At 39.1% G+C, this 22,526-nt stretch overlaps 3 protein-coding genes across 3 annotated transcripts; 1 reads left to right on the forward strand and 2 right to left on the reverse strand.

Moving 5' to 3' along the window:
* The first annotated feature begins 3,216 nt into the window (after positions 1–3,216).
* styx (serine/threonine/tyrosine interacting protein) lies at positions 3,217–7,910 on the forward strand. Its single transcript, XM_051380338.1, has 11 exons — positions 3,217–3,424; positions 3,816–3,848; positions 4,645–4,698; positions 4,792–4,889; positions 5,024–5,084; positions 5,211–5,247; positions 5,337–5,376; positions 5,486–5,536; positions 5,871–5,943; positions 6,740–6,833; positions 7,309–7,910. The coding sequence occupies exons 1-11, from the start codon at positions 3,365–3,367 to the stop codon at positions 7,380–7,382; spliced, it is 675 nt and encodes a 224-aa protein (XP_051236298.1). The 5' UTR covers positions 3,217–3,364; the 3' UTR covers positions 7,383–7,910.
* Positions 7,911–8,483: 573 nt separating this feature from the next.
* Positions 8,484–11,842, reverse strand: gnpnat1 (glucosamine-phosphate N-acetyltransferase 1). Its single transcript, XM_051380339.1, has 6 exons — positions 11,677–11,842; positions 10,778–10,944; positions 10,540–10,602; positions 10,147–10,274; positions 9,810–9,871; positions 8,484–9,621 (listed from the first exon to the last, which is right to left on the reverse strand). Exons 2-6 carry the CDS (start codon positions 10,929–10,931, stop codon positions 9,474–9,476), a joined length of 555 nt encoding a protein of 184 aa, XP_051236299.1. The 5' UTR covers positions 10,932–10,944; positions 11,677–11,842; the 3' UTR covers positions 8,484–9,473.
* Positions 11,843–12,452: 610 nt separating this feature from the next.
* Positions 12,453–22,438, reverse strand: LOC127352157 (E3 ubiquitin-protein ligase AMFR). Its single transcript, XM_051380334.1, has 14 exons — positions 22,256–22,438; positions 21,376–21,693; positions 21,194–21,286; positions 20,923–21,087; positions 18,874–19,026; positions 17,957–17,997; positions 16,976–17,108; positions 16,750–16,883; positions 16,479–16,589; positions 15,810–16,006; positions 15,605–15,708; positions 14,947–15,081; positions 14,539–14,729; positions 12,453–14,171 (listed from the first exon to the last, which is right to left on the reverse strand). Exons 2-14 carry the CDS (start codon positions 21,628–21,630, stop codon positions 14,015–14,017), a joined length of 1,869 nt encoding a protein of 622 aa, XP_051236294.1. The 5' UTR covers positions 21,631–21,693; positions 22,256–22,438; the 3' UTR covers positions 12,453–14,014.
* Between the last annotated feature and the right edge of the window lie 88 nt (positions 22,439–22,526).

Below are 22,526 nucleotides of genomic sequence, written 5' to 3' on the forward strand. Positions count from 1 at the left end.
TGTTGACTGATTAGATAAAATAAAGATACTTAACTTTTTGTAAATTGAATTAAATGAATTTAATGAAAGGTAATTCAAATTAAGTGGTAAGGACTATGGGGAATTAAACAATGAGGTTGGCAATATCCTATAGTTTTCCATATTGTCAAGCAACTGTCCTACTAACGAGTTGTGTGTGTAATCAAAGCCTGATATAGGGAGTCTGATTAACTTACCTCCTAAACAAAGAAGAAAGATTATAGCCATTGTTATGAAATACAGTTCAGCCAAATTAGCTTCCTGATCCTCCCTGTTTTGGGCCTTCCTGCTGTAATATATTCAACAAAAAATTACAAAAAAAATAAGTTGCACTAAAATATATATTAAAAAAATAAAAATGAAGCCAAGGTAATTGTGTTATGTCAGTGCATACATTTATGAGACACCTGCTGCTGTAATCTAGTATAAGTTCTGTACAGTAGACACCCACAGCCATGCATGGATATAAATGCAATACTAGATATTTTCCTTATTCCTCTTGTCTTTACTAAAACTTTGTCTGATCTGACATTAAATCTGACACCATATCCTGCTTGTATCTAACAACCCTGCTGTTGTCCATTTTTTGCTCATCTTCTCCCTCCATCATTTTTGTTTTCTCACTCTCACTCCCCCCTCTGTTTCCCCCCCTCATCTCTAGCCACAACATTTCTGCCAAAGGAATTTGGCATGGCTGCTAATTTCTGATTTGGCCTGGAACAACAGAATATCAAAGAGCAGATGTCACCAGGATGTCGGCACTACAGGGAAACCATTTCACAGGGAGACACCAATGCTATGATGTTTTATAAGCACACTGATAAAGAGATATGCACAGGCATGTAAAAGTGTTTCAAACTGAAGTGCATGTAATTGACATTCTTCAGGGTTTTCAAGGTGTGTATGACTGAGGAAGAGTAGCAGTAGGGGATGTATCTGCCCCTGCCACTGATAAGAAATGACTTTGAGTGACACCTTGCATGCTGACCAGTAGTGCTGCAAAGAGATGTTACTCACACACACACACGCACATATGCACTCATAGGAAAATACACATACGAGCCTCTGCCGACTGGAGCAGTTCTGCTGTGAGATTACATCTGCCTCTGATCTGTGAAAAAAGTGCCGTCCCCTCCCACGGGCCAGACGGTAAACAAAACTCACAAATGCTACACTGTCACACAACAACAAACAGATGACACGTCTGAGAGACCAAACAAGCATCTACAAATTATTCATGCTCTCTGTTTTAGATCAGGGATTTTTCTTCTCTTATTATCAGTCATTGTTGAAGTGATTATAAAGCAGTGATGGATGGTGGAGAAGGCTGAGGGCAGGGGGAAAAAAAGATTGGAGGGCTGGACAGAGATTTGAGGAAGCAGAGAAATAATGATAAGAAAAAGAAAAAGATGACAGAGTTTAGTGAAAGTATGTGGGCTGATAATGAATGTAATCTGCATTTAGATGATATCAGGCTATGTGGTCATCTCTGATGTGAATTTACCAGCTCTGACTACACACAAAAATGGTGTTTAGTGAGACACTTCCAAGCAGTTCCTCGAGCAGAGCTGAGCACTGACATGAACATACCTGCACATCCAGCTGGCACACACGTGGACATAGGGCAACGTCTTAAAATGCTGCATTCTGTGAGCATTAAATGATACTGAAATGACTGAATACTTGTCTTACAAATTCACAAGTTCACTTAAAAATGTATTGTTCAAAAAATGCATATTACATTTTTTCAATTAGTAATTTAAATATTGTGTACTGATGCACAGTTTACAAAAATAAACATAATAATGATAATGAGAATTATTTTAGTCTTATATTTAGCCAAAAGAATGATAATTATTTAAGTCCTGATTTGAACCAGAAACAACAGAATAAATTATGGTATTGCTTGGCAGCTGTATCTATACATTTCTGGTTTTGTTTTAGAAACAAATTAATGCAAAACTGACTTCTTTGCTGTTATTGTAGGTTAGTTGTATAAAGTCAGAGTCATATACTGATGTGATCGATAAGTAACAGCTGAGGCTGCAAACAGTGTTAGCATGGCAAAACAGGTTGAAAAATACAGGTCAGTCAGATCCTGATCATTTAAATTTTGTTAACTCTCATCCTCCATTAGTGATTTCAAAGGGATTGGTATTGTTCTAAATGTCCCATATTTCACCAGCAGGGGTTATCATTGCATAAGGTATAGTCTGGCAATTAATTTCATTTTTGAAAGAATGTGTAATTTATATAGGCCTATATCTATTTTCAGTTCATATTTGTTGTTTTTTACAAAAAGGTTTTCACAAAGTTAATATTAGATAATTAGAAAATAACTTTATTTACACATTGAACATTCTGGATGAAAATTAACCAAAATAAAGTGTTGGCACAGGGAGAATTTAATTTACCTAATTATTTCCACAGACCTAGTGTAGGTCCCAGCAATGAAGAAGTCAGGATGGAGCATTGCAATCTGTGGAAATACTAGATTTTAATGTTGGTTTTGCCCCAAACAAACATTTTATCTTTACATGCAGAAAGAATAGAGCTGTGAGATCGACAGGTCAACAGGTCCATGACCAAATCATGTAATGTGTGAAATGCATAGGTCACAATTAGATTACACTTTTAACTAGTTGAATATGTATTATTAAACCCCATATATGTAACTTCTGTAATACTGCAATCTTTAAAACTCACTACTATTCATTTAATTTCTGTCAATCACATACATTTACTTCTATCTGTGTATTGTTATATATTGTATATATTGTATTATTATAAGGTACATACTCTTATTATCTTTTATTCACTTAACTTATATGTATACCGATATATACATTTTCTATTTCTATATTGTGTTACATATTGTAATATAATTAGTATTTATATTCTTTAACATTGTTTGAGCAGCTGTAACAAACAAGTATTTCTGATTCTGATCTCAATATGACACAGTAAATGCCTATAATAATGTATTTTGTATTTCTTTTTTAGATGTTAAGTGTGCATTAAAAACCTTCCATACTATTATGTATGTATGTATGTATGTATGTATGTATGTATGTATATATATATATATATACTCCACCACTCTCCTTCTGTACTGTGCGCTTCGTCAATCGACCGCCAGATGTCGCCGTTGCTCTCTTTATATCTTATCCACGAGTCTGTTTGCCATCTGCCGCGCGGTCACGTGACACATCTGTCAGGGGACAGCATGGCGGACATGCATGTGGAGCCTCACAACAAATTGCATCGATTGTCCAGCTAACCCCGCCGCGAGAAACATCGATACCGCGCGCAGACCCGGGTCGGCGGTGCCCGAACAGACAGCAGGATGGACGACGACAACAAACTTCAGTTCCCGTCTCTGCCCGCGACCAAGGAGGACCTTCTGGTGAGTGCACAGCAGCTAGCCGATATATAACTGTGTCTGACTGGCTAATCTGAGCTAACCTCCACTCTACAGCCTTATTGTCTGGCAGCTGAAATATGCGCTCAGCGAGGAGCTGTTTGGGTTTAGGGGCGTAAGACATTAATGCGGATATGTAAAAATGTCTGTTGTCTCCCTTTTTAATACGTCTGAGTCGAAACCTCTCCGTGGTTAACTAGCGTTCACTCAGCCAGCACTGAGTAGCCAAGTCTCCAAACATTAGCCACGTATGTGCACGCCAAGTAAACTCATTCCTCACCCTGTCTGGTAACTGAAATACGTCCAGTGGCTGTCACATCAACAAAGCAACGCCCTACAGCTTTTTAACCTTGCTTTTAAATCCCCCTTTTTACAGGACTGGGCTTATCCAATGAGGCGAGAAATGCAGGTATGTGAAATGAGTCTGTAGTGGGAAGCATAATGTTGACAGCAGGATGTCTTTATTCCTGTTTCTGTACTTGGCTGTGGTTCACTGTGCACTGAGCCCCACATTAAAGAGCAGTTTCTATATGCATGCTGGTTAAAGTGTATTGGATATCATAATCTCCACCAATAATCATGTAATTCAATTCTAGACGAATGTGTTTGTTTACAAATACGAGTTGTGTGTTTGCAGAAGGCCATATTTCAATATTCACCTACCATCTGCTGTGATCTGATCATATTATGTTATTTCATTACATAAGTCTGTTCTTTAAAGTTATTATTAACTAAATGAATCAATAAAGGTGGTGTTAAAGAGTTCTGTTTGCTTTAAAGCATAGCAGTGGAGCATTGAACACCAATGGGATTACTTTACATATGAGTTGAATTCATTCTCTATATTATGAAATACATTATTCCTACTAACATATGAAGTTCCCAGCCCTAATTCTGCCACTACAGTCATTTACAAGTTAGAGAACCTGATATTTAGAGGCTCACATTACTACTACTGTTACTAATTACTCGAACAAATTGTCTTTAGAAAATATGAACACTGGATGTGAGAACTTACACAGGTTCATCTTGGTTGTGGAAGTTGAACAGATCCTACTATTGGCTGCTATTATACTGCAGAATATGTACATATACAAGTAAAGATATCAAGAGGCTTAGTGTCTCATTTCAGGAATTAATGTGTATTCATTATTTTGAACATCAAGTTTGTTGTTAGTGATGTCCTGCTCTATCTTTATTTTTAGGAGATATTACCGGGGCTGTTTTTAGGTCCCTACTCTGCTGCAATGAAAAGCAAGGTAATCTTTATAGAGTTAACTCTTGGTTCTTGGAGACTTTATTTGCCTATTTTTTCATAGCTCCTGTTACTTCTCCTCTTTCTCTGTGTCTAGCTGCCAATTCTCGAGAGACAGGGCATAACGCATATTGTGTGTGTCCGCCAAGACATTGAAGCCAATTTTATCAAACCTAATTTCCTTCATACATTTAGGTAAGTAAGAACTCACAAGATCTTCAAACCTCAATAGCTGATGTGAACTGCTAACTGAATTAAACTTAAAAGTAAGCATTGTTTGTTCAAGTGCTTTCTTGCCAACCCATGAACTAAATGTTGTGTCTTTGCAGATACCTTGTGTTAGATATTGCTGACAATCCAGTGGAAAATATAATACGATTTTTCCCTAAAGTGAGTTACAAACTGTGCTTTTTACTGTTTTTTTTTTTCTGGCAAGCTTTTCATTAATCAAAAGGAATGGTGTTTACATTGTGTTTGATGCACTATATTTCTCTTCTCTCCCCCTCCCCCCAACAGACTAAAGAATTTATTGATAGCTGCTTAGCAACAGGAGGTAAGGATGCAAGCTATTTCTAATGTTAATACTCTGATGTCAGGTAGAAAAAAGTCTTTTATCGACCATCTTTTGTCTTGTTCTTTCAGGAAAGGTACTGGTTCATGGTAATGCAGGGATATCAAGAAGGTGAGACTTTGTTTATTTAATAATTTCCTTCAGTACATTCTGAGACTAGTGCCGCAGAACCCAGATTTCAACTGTGTGTGTTTAAAACTTTCCTTTATTTGTTCTTCAGTGCTGCCTTAGTGATTGCATACCTTATGGAAACATTTGGGATGAAGTACAGGTGAGTTTTGTTTTTTTCCTCACATGAAATTCTGTTTTACCCTAGTTGAAGTCTAACCTCTTTTTAATAAGTCTGTGATTTTTCCAAGAATGAATGCATTTAGATGCACATTCTGGGTGGTACACCATGCCCCATATGAATCTCTTGTTTCATTTGTGTCTACTTCAGGCATAAATATTGAAAACTACATAAAAGAACTGAATGAAAAAGTGCAGGCTTAATAAAGAAACACACTGCAGCATAATTTGTTCGAATATAAAACGGTGCAACAAATAGAAGCACAATTTATTTACTTTGCTACAGCATAATGAATATCCTACTGCTCATTCTATAGGGATGCATTCAGCCACGTCCAGGAGAGGAGGTTCTGCATCAACCCCAACGTGGGCTTTGTGCATCAGTTACAGGTAAGTCTTCACGTCCAAACATCCTGATTAATCAATAAGACGGTCCAGTCGATAAGTGAACGTGAAGAACTAATTTTACTACGCACTACTAGTTTGATAGTCAATGAAATATAAAAATACACTGCCACTAGCTCGTTGACTGTAAAAGGCTTGGGTGTGTCTGTATTAATAATGACTGCAGCAAAATGATTCAGCATCTAGAGCTCTGAACCTTTCTTTCCCCAAGGAAGGCAGTGTGAAACATGGGATATATGAACAGTATTGCTGCAGACTATATGCATGCTTGCACTGCATGTTTGTCCCTAAACAGACTCATTCAGATGACATGTTATCTTACAATATGTGTTTTCATTCTGAGTGATCTCCTGCTGGTGTGACTCGGCAGAAATTATTTTCCTATCTCCATTATGCATATGCTTCTCTGCAGTCTTCTCTTACCCAGCCTTCAATGGCCACATTTAGTAACCCACGTTTTATTCAGACATCTTGCAAGCATGTGTTTGAGCACATTGTTTATTAGATGTTATATAAATAATCCATTGAGGCACTGCAGTACCTCACCTGGTAGAGCCCCAGGTTCCAGTCACGCCCAGGCCCTTTGCTACATGTCATCCCCTCCCTCTCCCCTGTCTGTCGCTCTACACGCTATCAGTGTGCGACTATAATAACAGAGATATTCTTTTGTTTTTGTCTGTGACGACAGCGCGGTTCAGTGATGAAAATACTGTCTGGACATTACTCATTCTAAAAAGAAACTCTTAATAGCTGGAATAATGAATGTTTATTTGTTTCCTAGGAATATGAAGCGATCTACCTAGCCAAATTGACCATTAAAATGATGTCACCGATGCAGTTGGGCAGGTCTTTCTCCTTACAAGCTGGGATGCCAGGTTTGTACATAATGTACCCAGTCCTGCTTAGTCACACCTGTTCCCTCACTTTCTTTTTGTCCCCGGACCAGCACGGGAGAAAGGTTTAGCTGAAGCTGTGGTTGAGTGGGAATAAAAGTAGAAAAATGAAATACAGAGCGATTGCGATTCTCAGCCACACGATAATTTTAAAAAAAGCATTCAAAATAGTTCTGGTGTCATGTTGTTTGGGCACATTCCACATTTTTTTAACCTAACGTGTAGTTTATGCTACACGTAGGGTTTATGAGGGTAAGAAAGATTTAGTGATGATTTAATACTCTATAGCGCTGACCTAATCAAATCTGACATCACAATTGTTGACACCAAACAGTGCTGACTTTTCAAATGATTACATACAAAAATTTCATATTGTAATATCACAAGCATACTTAGACTTTAACGCTTATTAAACTGTCGGCTATTATTCTTTTTGTGTCCACACTTCATTTAACAGGAAGCCGTAAACGCAGCCTGGAGGAGGACGAGGACTTTGGAGCAATGCAGGTCACAGCTGCACAGAACGGATGAGCTTTGCTGATATTTAGCCGTTTGGCGCAGTGCACACTTTTTTTCTTTTTTCCCCATTTTTTTTACATTTTTAATGGGATTAAAAATGTAAATATTTGAACTTTTTCTAAGGGGAAGGGACAAGGGTGGGAGTGGGATCACTCATGTCTGAGACATGGAGTACTGACGGAGATGGGGCAAATTTGATAACTTTTTTTTCCCCTTTTTTTTTTTTTTTTCCTTGAGCTGTATGCACTGATGGGAGATTTTTTGCAGTTTTATAGTATTTAAAGCATTTTGCATTTGCAGCGGGACAGTATTGCAATAATGCACTTTCGATACTTGAATTTGTGTAGACGACCAGAATGGGGCACCCGGCAAAAGGGAAAGTAGCCAGGACTTCGCCCAGTGGAGGACATGAGAAGAGGAATAGCTAATGCCTTTATTTTGGGAGTAATAGGATTATGGACTAATATCAGGCTTAATGTGGGATAGTAAGGAATGGAAAAAATAACAACTCACTGCTTAATAAAAAAGAAGTCTGACTCAGTCCTGTTGAGCTGTGTTTGTGTATCATAATGCAATGCTGTGCTTCACAACTTTCAGTTCTTCTTTCCAGTATTTGGTTTATAAATATAATTTAATCTTATTATTTATAGACCATTTTACAGGGTGAATTCTTTAAGAATTCATTTTGAAACAAATTTGCAATGACAACACTGACTATATGACTATGGAAATTAACATTATAATTAATGTGAAAATATGGTCAATTTAGCTGGGTTTTCCAAAATCCTATGTATGAGAGACGCCTGCTCTCTGTCCTTGTGTCCTTAAACCTCACCTGCAAGGCTGGAATGCCACACCCGAGGTTCATCATCACTCCACATGAAGGATTTTAAGTTTTTTGTGCTTATCTACATGCTAAAATGATCTATTTCAACTGTGGAAAATATTTTGTTACAACTATGACTAGCAGATATGCCCATCCCATAGCTTCCTATTTGTACGACAAAGCTTCTACAAATATATATATTTTCAAGTTAAAATATGAATCAGTTTTGTAGTTTAAAGTTAAATGATTTCTTTTACAACTAGAAATATATGCAAGGAAACACAGTAGACCATAGAATATTTTATATGACTATTACATATTTGGAAATAAATTACATTAAATATGTTCCCCTGTTCTCCAGATTAACAGCGTTATTACAAAACTTAAATAGTTCATTTACAAAAGTCATTTTTATCCATTCCCCATCACAAAATGCTTCGATCCTCAACACAGTCGTCAAATTCATCACCCAATACAAAAACCTTAAGAACGCGCCTCACCCCTGTCTCACAAAATACAGACCTTTTTGTTCGCTATAAATATTATGCATTATAACAGTCTTGACTTGATAGTAATGCTTCATGTCTTGGAAGTATTTGAACCTTCATTATAGTTATCCAGCAACATTAATGTCACCGAAAAGTAAAGCCTGCTGAGATGGAGAGCACTTTTTTTTTTATGAGGACGAGTTAGAAAAATTACACCCAAGTAAAAGTCTCTTAGAGAAGAACGTTTCTAATCTAACTTAACTAAACAAGCAGCTGTTGCCGGTCATAAATTATTTAACCAACATTTAGTTGCTTCAGATATATAACTTAATTTTGTGCCACCTTGATTTCCAAAGCAATTGTATTTACTAGCAGTTGCATGATAGTTCCATATATAATTAGTATTTTCTCTGGGAGTACACCGCAAATCAGCTGTTAACAATGTAACACGATAAGACATTACATTTACAGTAAGTGACATTCTTCAGATGGTGGTGGTGGATGACGACGACAGGACTCCACCCTGGTGAGGTAGCCGTGGTTACCAAAGGGGCGGAGGATGATTTTGGACTGAGCAGAGGGCTTCAACATACACTTATGTTTACTCGAGTGCGCCAAAATCAAGATGAGCGTTGTGAAGTGACTCGACTGTCACAACCACATACTCATTCTTAGGCAAGTTTTTCCAATTATTAAGACACTTTGTTACAATGTTAAGTTTTGATGTCAGTGGGTGTATAAAGGTGTGGTCCATGCCCCTAAAACGGAGGTTTAAAGCTGCTGTGGTCTTCAGTCGGAGAATCGACACTGCATGTAAGTCTCATCTGAGGCGGTGTAGCCAAACTTTTGGTAGAAAGCCACGTTTTTGGGTGCACATTCCAGTGTGATTTTGTAGCAATTCATTTTTTTACTGAGAAGAGTAAGAGTTGAAACTAACCTATAAAAAGGGACAAGAGAGAGAGTTTAAAATATATAATAAAGCAGCACAAATCACAAGATATTTCCTAATTAAGCGTCCTATATCAATCATTTTGTGTGTGCTGGGATTTGTGGGACAAATATTTAAATATTAAAAACAACCAAAAACAAAATGTCTTTGTGTCATGCTCACACAGGTCTACTCACAGTTTGCCCAGCTGCTTCCCTCTGCACACGTCACTGACTACCACCTCCTCCACCCGGCCTCTCTGCAACAAAACAGAATAGAGAGGGTCTTTATTTTGTCTCTCTAATATCAAAACTACTTCTTTTTTACTATGCATAGTTTTTAAGGACATCAAAATTTAACTTTTTGGGGGGTTTATGGTGGTGAACTATGTTAATAATTACAACTCCTCTAATAACCACTACATTAATAAGTAACTTGTTTTATGGGATTGGTCTTGGGGGGGGAGTATGGAGAGAAATTACAGATGTATCCATTGGTAAATACGCACAAATTGTTTGCCACGATGTAATTTACCTTGGCACAGGAGTGGATGAATTTGTGTTCTGTGATCAATGTAGCCGTGGCAACAATCTGTTCCAGATTTGTGTCCTCCACCACAACGACGTAGTAGTCCCCTGTCCTCTTCATATGCTCAAATTTTTCTGGAAGCCAACAGACAACATACGTGTTTATTCATCATTAATATTTTATTACATTGTATTTAAAGTTTGTTTTCTAGGATGGGGATAGTTTCTTTTCTCAAATGTGTGATGTGATCTGATCTGATGTATATAAAGACAAGTTTTAGCATGAAAGCCAAATTCCAAAACTTGGAAAAACCGAGTTAACGGTAAATGTTCTGAACAAAATAATCACAATCCCACTTTTGTCTCATATAAAAGAAGCATTATGCTGAGCATGACTTACTCGTGAACTGCTCTGGTGTGACATCGCCTGTCTGTGTGAGTTGAGATAAAACCTTAAAGAATCCTGAAATACAGAAACAAAACAACAGTAGGTGAAAATGTCTTTGGGATTTCTTTTTCTTAACTTTTACATTTCTATTACATTACCAAACAACACATTATCTATAACAAAGTGGTCACCACATTCATATTCTCTGGTACTGGTCTGGAACAAATTATGCAACCAGTCTCTGACTCACCCCTGTTGAAGTCTGCCGTACAGAGCGGCCTGAGCACCAGGCCTTCTCCTGGGTTGGACGGGGAGATGGAGGGACAGAAGGAGACCATGTTGCTACTCCAGTCAAGATCCTGAAGCAGAGAGGGCTCAAAAAGCGGAGTCTCGTCCAGCAGCATTCCTCAATCTCTCCTTTGGAAACAGACACACACACACACACACACACACACACACGCAGAGGTAAGCCCACAGATACTTACACACCCATAAATGCCTGTATGCAAAACTGAAATTGTGACACTAAATAGAGAAGCTTTTTCTAGTCCGTCTCAGATACTGTGTCAGCACAGTGAGTGAACAGTCATACTATCATACTGCCTGGATTGGAAATATGTTTGCTCTAAGTCATACAGAACTTTGACCTGGCAAATAAAGTTTCACTTGGTACACAGTTGACATTACTTTACTGTCATGATTCAGTGGTTGACAAGCCAGTTGACATATAAATGAGCACACCTATATATTAATTATAACGGACATCCTCTTACATATATTACACAATGAGGTGATACCAGTCTTTAGCATTCACCCAGGATGTAGTCCAGGATATGTAACATGAGAACGACCCATTCAGCAGTGAACAACAGTACCTTAGTGCTGCAGGTGGCGGCTCTAACACAGGGAGTTTGAACCCAATGAGCACAGCTACATTCAGACGTCATTCAAGTCAGTCACCTAACATAACGATACTTATTGTCATGTGTAGGTAACCAGCCATACTGTCATATAGCTCCATTACTTTTCTCGTGTTGCCTGTCACACAGCTACTATCAGCCCTGCTGGCGTCAAAGCGTCAACATTACCTCTTTAAGCGTCGCCTGCCGTGCTAAGCAGCTAATGTAGCTAGCTGCTAACGTTACCTACCAGTGAAGCGGACGAGAAGAGACGGTCCGGTTGAATTCCCAGACGGGGGTAACGTACTACAACGACCGGGAAGTTGTACTAGTTATGTGTGAGGTTGGGCTCCATCATTGAGCTCAACAGTGTGGGTGTTTCCTGCTCGCCTGGCATAAGCCCTTCTGTATGACGTGGCAGAGACGCCGGAGGTAAGGGGCGCAGCCCAATGACGTCAATAGAACTACACACATCCCAGCCTGGTTTAAACAGAAACTATTTCTTATTATATTGTATATTTTATATTGTATATTGGACTCCAACAACACATTTATTGGACTAATAAACTCAAAGGTCCGGTGTCTTGGAAACTGGCCACTACATATTTGGCAGGGTTCACTGTCATTGTTGTACTTCTGTGGGTTTGTATCAAGAAAAAAGATTATTATATTTTGTTAAAAAGCCATAGAAGCTCTGTTTATTTAGTCTTTTGTATTAACATATTTTACAAAAACTAGATTTACAGAAATTATCCATAATTGAACCATTCTCGATTTAGGCACAAAAATACAGGAAAGCTCAGTTCAAAAAAGTACTCGTTCTGATTAAATAAGTAATGGTTATGAAAGACAACCCATGAATAGCAAAATACATCATGGATATGACGAGCTTTAAATAACTGAATGGAAAAATGAAAACAAAACTGTCTAGTTTCTTTTTTACATTATGGCTAATTGAAATCTAAATCCCACATTGTCTCCTCTTAACCCCCCAAACAGAGATTGAGCAATAAAATAAACACACAATAAAGATCACAACACTTCAGCTTTTAGTGGAAGTTTGCGGGCTGCTCTTTGGGATAAAGTGGAAGGAAACAAAAGTACTTGTCTAGATTCATGCATATCTTACCGAAAACTGCCCTCGCACTGTAATCACAAGAAATAAAACACTTATAATACAGACAAGTCTCCATCTTTGTGTCCGTCGATATGTCTAGTGCTACAGATTTAGTGAAATTTGACAATACCAAAATGTTTCAAGGGCCCAGTTCATGTTGTACATTTGTGAATTAAGATCTTTGGGCAGAGGATGATTATGTTCCTCCCTGGTATGATTTTTGAATTAGCACTCCTCAATGTGAGTGAACAAAGACCACACAAATTTATTCATAAAAGGTTCTCAGTCATTCAGGTTATAGAATATCTAGAAGTATAAACCGCAATACCGCAGAAGGCAACCGGATTTGTTGTTGAGTCTTGAACATGTTTTTTTCTGATGATCCGTTTTGCTTGAATGATTGACAAAACATCTACAAAAGACCATCCAGCAAGTCCAGCTGTCACAGACTTAATATCTACATACCCTTAAAAAAAACAAAAGGACTGACACTGATGACCAAGGACCCAATTATTATACTCAGTGGAAAATAATATTCTCTTACTCAGAGAGAACTGCTAATGAACAGAGGTTAATTTAAGAAAGACGGAGAGGATGACACCCATTGTACTTGTACAAAATGTAATACCCCCTGTTGCCTATGCATCTCAAGGGAACAGTATTAGAAAACATAGACTTACACGCCCACCCCCACCCGTTGTTAAATAACAAAACTGTTTGCAATGGGTGATATTACGCACTCAATACGAACCCACATGGGTCAAAAACACTTCGTTTGCAGCATTAATTTTGATAGAAACATTCATATTTGACAAAAAGGCTGAACAATACTAAAGTGACATTCTCTTACGCCAAGGTAAGAAATAAAAACGTGTTATTTTGCCTACACTTAATTCACAGTTGAAACTCATAAAAGAATAACACACAAATACATCCGATGAGTTTCGTCATCCAGAATATGTAGATTTCTACCATGAGAAACAAAACAAAAAGTCTGCTAAAAAGGAAAAACAAACAAGGACTCAAACAGCTTTATCTAGAAATGACACCTTCAAACCCCTCTCATAAAAGACTCTTCTGAATGCAACGCATGCTCATTTTTGACAGCCAGTCCCAATCATAGCAGATACTGACTCCCCACTCAAGCTGGTGGTTGCAATGTGTGGCACGTGAATAAAGGGCAATGCATCCTTGCATTTTTTGACTTGCACCCATCAATTTATAATATGCTCCAAATACTCTGGAATCAGTGAGGCAGAAGCCATTCACAATAGTCCCACCTCATTTAAGCAGCCCAAAACAGTCCAAACGCCATGTTTGCGACACTTTTAAATTATTGTTTGAATAGGTGATGACCATTCACTGTACACCAAATGGAGGATGGGGGGTGCGGGGAGGGGGGTGTTAAACTCTGTCAGTGTCTCTTGGGACGATGATGTGATAGACTCTTCTGCCGAAGCCAATCGGTATATCAGGGAGCAGGATCTGTTTGATTTTGCATGCGTCTCTCTGCAGCTGCTGCCATGGTTCTACGTCTCAGCACAGTCAAGTTCAATTCTGGAATAGCGTCCTCCTCCAGTCCAGGCAAATCCTCATCCTCGTCCTCTGGACTCTTGTTCAGATATCTCCTACAGGGTAGTAATGAACAACACATGATCATGGGAACAGAAGATTCAAGATAATGGGGAAAAGAAGGCAAAAGGAATGCTATCTTTCTGCTTGTTATTTGTGTATAACTGGGTCTTTCAGCTAAGTGAAGAAGGCCTTTAAACATTTTATGCGTCCAGCCCTGGTTCACACAGAAAAGTCTATTTCTACAAGGCACAATTTATACAGCTGATCTATAATGCAAAATCCAGTGCAATCAAAACAACAATAATCAAATTTCATTTTCAAAAAGAACACCAACATTTTTTTAATTGAACTTCTTTTGAACATAAAACATAGCTTAGCATCACTTCCTACGATGTAGAAAACTCCAAACAGTGTACAAACCTGCGTGCCTGCTGGATCATCTCTTCTTTCCTTTGCTTTAACATCTTCTGCCTCTCCTCAGCTGACTTAGAGAAGCGACCTCCTCTCACCTCCATGTTGTCTGACTCACTGAGGCCCTGCTCGGCTGCTCCACTGGGCCCTTCCTGCTCGTCTGCTGCAGGGCTCCCCTGTGTGGGGCCACGCTCTATGGCCTGAGGAAGGAACAGAGGCAGAATATTGTGATAGATTGTTGCCTTCTGCATTTCAAGAAAACCAAAGGAATGTGATCAGCATGAAACACAGAGGCACTGAAGCCCTGAAAGACCTGTGGGAGAAATTAGGAGTGATGTGTTATCAAAACAAGGTTTAAAGGCATCACTGAAATAATAACAAAAGCTGCTATTAAAATTTAACCCCAAACTGCCTGACCTGTGTTGGAAAAGGCACCTGGATGCGTCCTTCCAGGATGTTGTCAGTGGTGACCTCCACAGAGCGGGTCAACTGCAGGTCCTGCATTACCAGGTAGGAGGGCACCTGAGGGAACATCTCCTGGATCTGATGGGCCTGATGACCAGAAGGGACATCAAAAGCAAAGAGGGACATAGAGAAGTTAGTTAGAGAAACAACATTGTAGAGAGAAGAGCAGAACATAGTAAGTGGAAGATAAAACTAGATTTTTGTTGGCACAAGCAGGTCTTAAAATTACAGTATTAGTGATTTACAAGTATATGACAGTTCAGAATACTTGGAACCTTTTTGTTTAAATATACTTGGCATCTTTTGTACAGTTTCTGCTAAATATGTAGGTTAAATAAAGACTTTATCACTATGTCAACAAGCATTTACTGGTAAGTCAAATTTCATCTGAACAAAGTAATGATGTTAAGAACATCTGGGCACATCCCCAGAAACATTCTGAGGCAATAGACAACAAGACAGGGAGCGAAGAGTGGGACAGCATTGGCTTTATGCAAGTGTCAACTGTCAGCAACTGTCTAGGGAAAAAAGCAATATCTGGCCTCAAGATGTGTATCATCCTTCAAAAAAACCCCCCCAAAAATTAATCAGATTGTAAATACAAACTCACCATGGCCATGAGCTGGGAGTTGTTGGCCTGAGCGATGCCCAAAATATTGGTGGTGTGCATTACTTCCACTGAGAAACTGGGCAGCCAGCTGGCAATGCGAGATCCTGTAAGATAACGTATGGATTTTGTAATTCATTGTCACACACAGCCTACATCTGGTAAGGTGCCTCCTTGGTTCCCCCTTGGATTTGTGTCTGACACTTACCATCAAAGTGGAAGAAGTGATTGTGTTGGTTGATGTGTGGTCTAGCATCTGCAGCAGCTCCTACTGGACCAATGTTGTCTTCCAAACCCGCGCCCTGCTGCTGGCTTCTCGCCTGGCCCCCGTCCCCATTAATGTTCAGGGATGTTCGACATGTTGGACAGGAGGTGTCCTGCTCGAGCCATGAGCGCAAACAAGAGCTGGAATCACAGACACACAACTCACAAATGTTATTATGGCATTTCTCATGGCATATGGCATCTTCAGTAAGATAAGATAAGATGTTCCTTTATTGATTCCCCCGTAGGAGAAATTTAAGTTTGGCACAGTGGCACAGGGGTAATGTAGTGCAAAGAGCAAATATAATGGAAAAAAAGATGACTATATATAATCAATTCAGTTCAAGGCTCAGAACTGGTAATCTGTAGCATCAGGGTCATCTTATTACCCAAACTATCTGTACCTGTGCAAGATTTAGGGTAAACCAAAGATACTGCATTCAAGGCTGGTATATTTTGTTGCTTGCTTTTCCCACAGCCATCTTTATTGTGTAAGTAAAGATGAACTTTTTCTAGGCTATGGAGCCACAAGTCAGTGGCACCAGTAAAACAATCCCTGCATGGACTCTATTATGCATACTAGCAACTGCTGCTGATTGATAAAATACTTTACTTGTGGAAGAGATGGCCACAGGGTAGTTTGCGTGCTGTCAACATGGCATCCCAGCAGATGGCACAATCATCATCATTAACTGCCAGCTCCTCTGCAGTAGCAACAGCAAATCTGCACAAATAAAAATCAAAGTACATAGAAATAATGATGAAACAAGTAATTATCTAATGAAATAAAGCTTTAATTAGAAATAACTGAATTGAACAAATAAAGAACCACAAAACCATGAGGTAAAGAGGCACAAACTATTAAATCACAACATATAAATCACCTGGCCTCCATGTTGTTGATGACACGAAGGTAGTTCTTGTGTCGGCGGACGCGGCGCTGAACCTCATGGAAGAGATACCGCAGCTGCATGAATATAACCAAGCTTGCCATGGACAGCCAGATGTTACCAAAAAGCTAATGAGAGACATACAGACAGAAAAGATTAGGGACACAGAAAAAGATAAAAAACCATCACATGGCCAACACCTGTTCTCTCTGTGTCTTACCAGCATGTGGATATGGTGCATGAGGTCCAGAAAGAGCATAGCCAGCTCCATGATGAAGTCTGTGTAATAGACGTATGTTCCCTTACTCTCCCAGGTCCCTGGATGGTTCAGATCCCACAGATGAATGGAGTATCTGAGGGGACATGCACAGCTCTTTCAGACCATGAAACACAGGTGATATTCAGACGGTACAGTGGATGATGCGGCCCTTAACTTGCTTGGGGATTAGCAATTCAGACATGTGAAGGTATTACAGTACAATAACACAGGTGATATTGCCATCAGAAGGAGCAGCCTGATAAATCCATCAGGTAAGTCCAGAATTTCCAAATATGTTCCCATGTGTAATAGCTTTAAGCCAACATGCTTGGTTAAAATGTTCTTTTATCTGCTCATTTGTAAAGTACTATGAATGGCAGATGTGTATGAATTGTGGTATATAAATAAACTTGCCTTGCTGCTGATATCCTAATCTACTATATGTGGTAACACAGGTTAAACACAAACGGAGATAGGATAGCATAAAATTAATACATTTCTTATTGTTAGAGTACAGTGCAGTTATTAATGTAGCAAACCAATTTCAATTCAATTTTATTTGTATAGCACCAAAGAAAGCTATCGCAAGACACTTTTCAAATAGAGTAGGTTTAGACAGTACTCTGTATAAAATGATTTACAGAGACCCAACAGTTCCTACAGCACTGTACCTCATTACAGTTTACAAGTTCTAATGTTAAAGACTAAAGATATTGCATCTTTGAGTGCCTCAGCTGATTAGAGTCGTTTCTGCTGCTTGTATAATCCTAACCACTCTTTGGGACAAAGGAGCCTTTCACACTGGTGCTAAAGGAACCAGAGGAAAACAAATGGTGTCACTAACATTAGCCCCTGATTCTAAATCCACACAGGCTGACATATGTATTGCTGCAGTGTGTGCACTTGCATGCGTGTGTGAGGAGGCTTTTAAAAGGGACTTACCGCATGATGACATGCCCAGTGCGTACAGTCACCAGCAGACACTGAGAACCAAAGCATACAGGTGAAACAATATAATTATTGTATACTACTTTTCATGTGGAACAATCCAAAATATGACATTACAGTTGTCACTTTTAAAAAACAATCACTATCTGAAGGAAATGATGAAGTAATGTGATGTGCTTTAAACTAAACCTCGCTGAAAGTAAAAATGTATTCCCTTAGAGACAGCTTTGATAAAAAAAAAAAAAAAACCTAATCATAAGCCCTTTTCTATAGCAGACATTTTGACTTGTCATAGCAGGAAAAGCACAGTTGAAAACATTAGGGATGATTCCATCGCTCCAGTAAGCCATGCTCGTGAGCCAGCATGCATAATACTAGGGCTCTGGAACAGGCATACCTAAATGAAATGCAACCATTATTAATGTTAATAACTGCAACTATGCTTTTCCTGCTATAATGTCTAACTGTCTGCCATAAAAGAAAGGGTTTTCAGTGTAGACAATACGGCGGACCAGGACAGCCACTGAAAGAATGGTTAAGCTTTACAAAAGACAGTAGTGATGCAGCAAAATGTAATTACTGTGTAAAAACAATTTCATGCAATGAAAAAGGTTTTCCAACACGAGGAGCTGCATTTCCTGTTGTATGCTATAATAATGCAGTGTTTGTGTTGATTCCATCTTAATTTGACTATTTTAACATTTAATCCACTGTAAATAAAGATAATTTTTTGCTTTCAAGATATTCGAGATTCTTGCTTTATTTATATGCCAAGAATCTTGTCAATAAAAAACAGAACAGATGAGCAAAATCTGAACATATTACTGGTTAACCCAGCACCATTTCAGAATAAGCTTGGGCCTAACCAAAATCCAAAATCCTTCCACCAAACCAACCAAAATGGTTCTCACCTCTGCTGCCATAAAGGAGAGTGTGTGCATGCCATGGGAAGCTCCCAGCAGGCCGCAGACTACAGCCAGGCCACAGCAGTCCAACAACAGGGAGACCAGCAGACAAAGCACTCGCACATGGCTGTTCATGGGAGTGGAGGGCGAGAAAGACAGCTGTAGGGAAGAAAATGTGAAATATAAATGATTATGCCTCCCTCAAAATGTTTCCCTTTCATCATATCCTCAGTAAGTTTTGCTTATGTGGGCCTTCGCAACCCACTAAGAGGTTTAATGTGATACTGGGCTTTACAAATAAAGTTGACTTCTAATTCATGGTTGATTTAGAAGTGCGAAGTAAATCTGATTCTGGCATTTAAAGACTACAACAGGTCAAACAATACAAAATCTATATGTAGATGTTCATGAAACATACAGCTTTTGATGGCAATTAAATGAAACAAGGGAATATTGCTCAAACAAAGGATGGAATTCAACCACCAGTAAGGTTTTTGTAAACCTGCTCACACACAGACTGATAAGAATGTTTTAGTATTGGGCTCAGTACCATAGTCAACAGGCATTTCTACTGCATGCAGTAACAGAGAAAAACATTAACTTTTCCCTTCCGCATTTTACACAACCCATTGAAATCAATACACTCCTCACACACAAATCTAATGTGCTGGCAAAACATTGTTTAACGCTTTAAAATGACAGCCAACATTGTCTACAGTGAATAAAATACAATTTAGGAACTCATTACAAACATTAACACAGACGAGCTGAAAGAAACAAAATTGGTTTCATCAGTTCTGTAAAACTTGAATCTTACAGGGTTTCCCCAGCAAACTGACAACAACGCCTATCATCTTCAGCAGTTTAACCTACATGTGTGAGCTTCACCACAAGGCTAGAACCCACAGAAACATGGAGACAGGAAGACAGCTGGGAGAACACACTGGCAGACTTTAATCTTAAAAAGAGACCTAAATCTAAAGTCAAAGCTGAGAGGCAGAAACAAATACTAGCAGCTAGCATTACATTATGGGCGACATATCAACTAAATGCCTGTTTCAAATTTCATGGCTTGCAAGGAGGTGATTAAATTTGATATTTTGTTTTCCTCAACATGCAGAGCACAATCTGATACAGGGACATGTCAATGTAGCAACTGAAACTGTATCAGTAGCCTAACAAGCCAGTGAAGGAACTATTAATAGATCCCAGCCTGAAAAGAGTACAGTTACTCTCAGACTTCTGGGGGACACTCACCACACCTTTAAAAAAAACACCACTTTATAAAGTTTGACAGTGCATTAATCAGGTGTTGTCAAATGCCAGTGAATCTTTTATTTGCTCCCAACCACAAAGAATGTAAGTCTAGTCCTATCATGTTTACTGTGTAGCATAAACAGGAACAGAGTACATACAAGGACATTTAGGCCGATCTATTATACCCTAAACTCTATTATACCCTAGAATATCTCATAGCAAAGAAAAAGACAAATCTTGTTCCAAATGAACACTTTTGTGAATAAGCGCTAGAGTTATTTGTGTTAACTGTATAGCTCCCTACACATACTTAAAGCCAATACTGACCATTTTCAATGCCTGAATCTCTGTTAAGAATAGTAAAGTGGGAGTCACTTTAAAAGAGCACTGGTATACTGTTTCTAAGTGACATTTCTAAAGTAAGGAATGTTCCCTGCCCTAACAAATAAGAGCCCAAAGAGCTTGGAGACTGCATAGCAAAAAAACAAAACAATTAATCTTTAGTGTCCAAGACAAATCTACTTCAGAGGTGTTCCCCATTCAAGGCAGAAAGGAAACACTTTTAAAAGAGCCCAAAGAGCTCACTTTACAATTTCACTGATTGGTTGGTTGAACATCTGGAACAATATCATTAGTTGTTGTAGCTATTATCCATCCTCAGTTGAATTGGATTAAAAAAAATTGTGAGAGTATATTCACAACAATAACAATGTCATGTCATTAATTAAATAAATACGGTTTATCGTCCTAACACCATGGGGCACTAGAAAGAAAAAAATTATAGTTTATTATACTTACGTATTCAAATCTGTCTTTGCAGAGCTGCACCATGAGGTGGAGAAAGACCAGGGCAGAGAACCACAAACACCACATGACCACTTCCTCCACCGTTTGCACGTTCAATACGCCAAAGATGAAAATGAACTTGTAGAAGATGAAGTTCCAGAACTTATCTTTCAGGTGCTGAGGAATAAACACAGAGCAAATTAGATGACGAGTGAGGGGTTAATAACCCAGGGGATGAAAGTAGCTGCATTCATAATAAACCCAGTTATAGACACAGACTCACCTGCTTCTCACTGACTCTAAGCGGGCCAAACACCACATACTGAATCATTTTAGCAATCAACATCAAAGAGCAGCAGAATGTGTTGACTAAGACCTAGAGGAGTACAGAGAATAAAAGACACCATTAGTGTTTGGTACAACATCATCTTATCAAGCAATGCAAGTGAACTGACTAACACTCACCCACACAAAGAGACTGTCAGTGACAAGATACCACAGCACAGTGGTTGCCAGTTCCGTGTTGCTGATATCATTGTTAATATTTTCAAGATCCACTGCAGCGGCAGCTGGTGCTTCATCCGTCTCCAAGGCCCCAAACCCAGGGTCAGTCACAGTGGTGTAGGCACTGAAGATGCTGCCAGCAAGCAAAGCCACACTCAGTGCTGTGTAAGTCTGCAGGCTGGGCCAAGGAAACCTCTCCAAAAACAGCAGAGGCATTGCAGTGTTTGCTGTCCACTTCTCAACTTGTGAAAATGGTGTTTGTCCCGATCCAAGAAGAACCTGTGAGGGCAGAAGTGAGTTAGCTAGCGTTGGACAAACTTTACTTAACCTGACGTTAAGCGCAAACATTAGCTTAGTTACATACACGTCTACAAAAGTGTTGTCACAGGATCGTGACTAATTAGTGTTAACGGGATGTATGACTGTGAAATCGCCAGCTGGAACACGAGTTCATCGTTTCCATGCTCGTTTTCTAGAAGTTAGAAGACTAATCCTAGCTAGCCGGATGTTAGCTAGCCTTCTCTCAGTTCTTAAGTCAGGCTAACTTCATGTTAGTTCAATACAGTTGATAAAGATGCAAATTAACTTCCTCGTTGACGAAGTGAAATAGATTAAACCATCCGAACAAAGTAAAACCTACTGGCCACCGACCAAACTGGTTAACATTACTACCCCAGTAGAGCTAACGCTAAATAATAGTAGTTCACGCCCCTAACGCTGTTAGCTATTTACCTGGCTAACGTTACCTAATACTAGCTTACTCGTTAGCTTAATATTAGCTACGTAGCTAGCCACCGTTAGTAAGCCCCAGACACCAAGCTGGTATTAAATCGTCACTTACAGCGTGTCACAAATTTAGTCAGACACAAAATCCACCGTCGCTTGTTGTATTCAGTGCTGTACTTTTAGTGCAGATGCACTGTGGACATCGTAGTTGACAACATCGTCATGTTTATTTCACCGAGAAGGCAGCTGGCTAAGGGGAGGCTCTTTCTGCTTCTTCTTCTTGTGTGAGGTCCAGTGGCGGCTGGCATCTTTAGTGTTGCATTACTGCCATCTCCTGGAGATAGACGCTATGGACGCCCATTTCTGCCAGTAAAAACAAAAATTAT

Source organism: Dicentrarchus labrax, unplaced genomic scaffold (genome assembly GCF_905237075.1).
Source record: "Dicentrarchus labrax unplaced genomic scaffold, dlabrax2021, whole genome shotgun sequence".
In the NCBI taxonomy this organism is placed as follows: Eukaryota; Metazoa; Chordata; class Actinopteri; family Moronidae; genus Dicentrarchus; species Dicentrarchus labrax.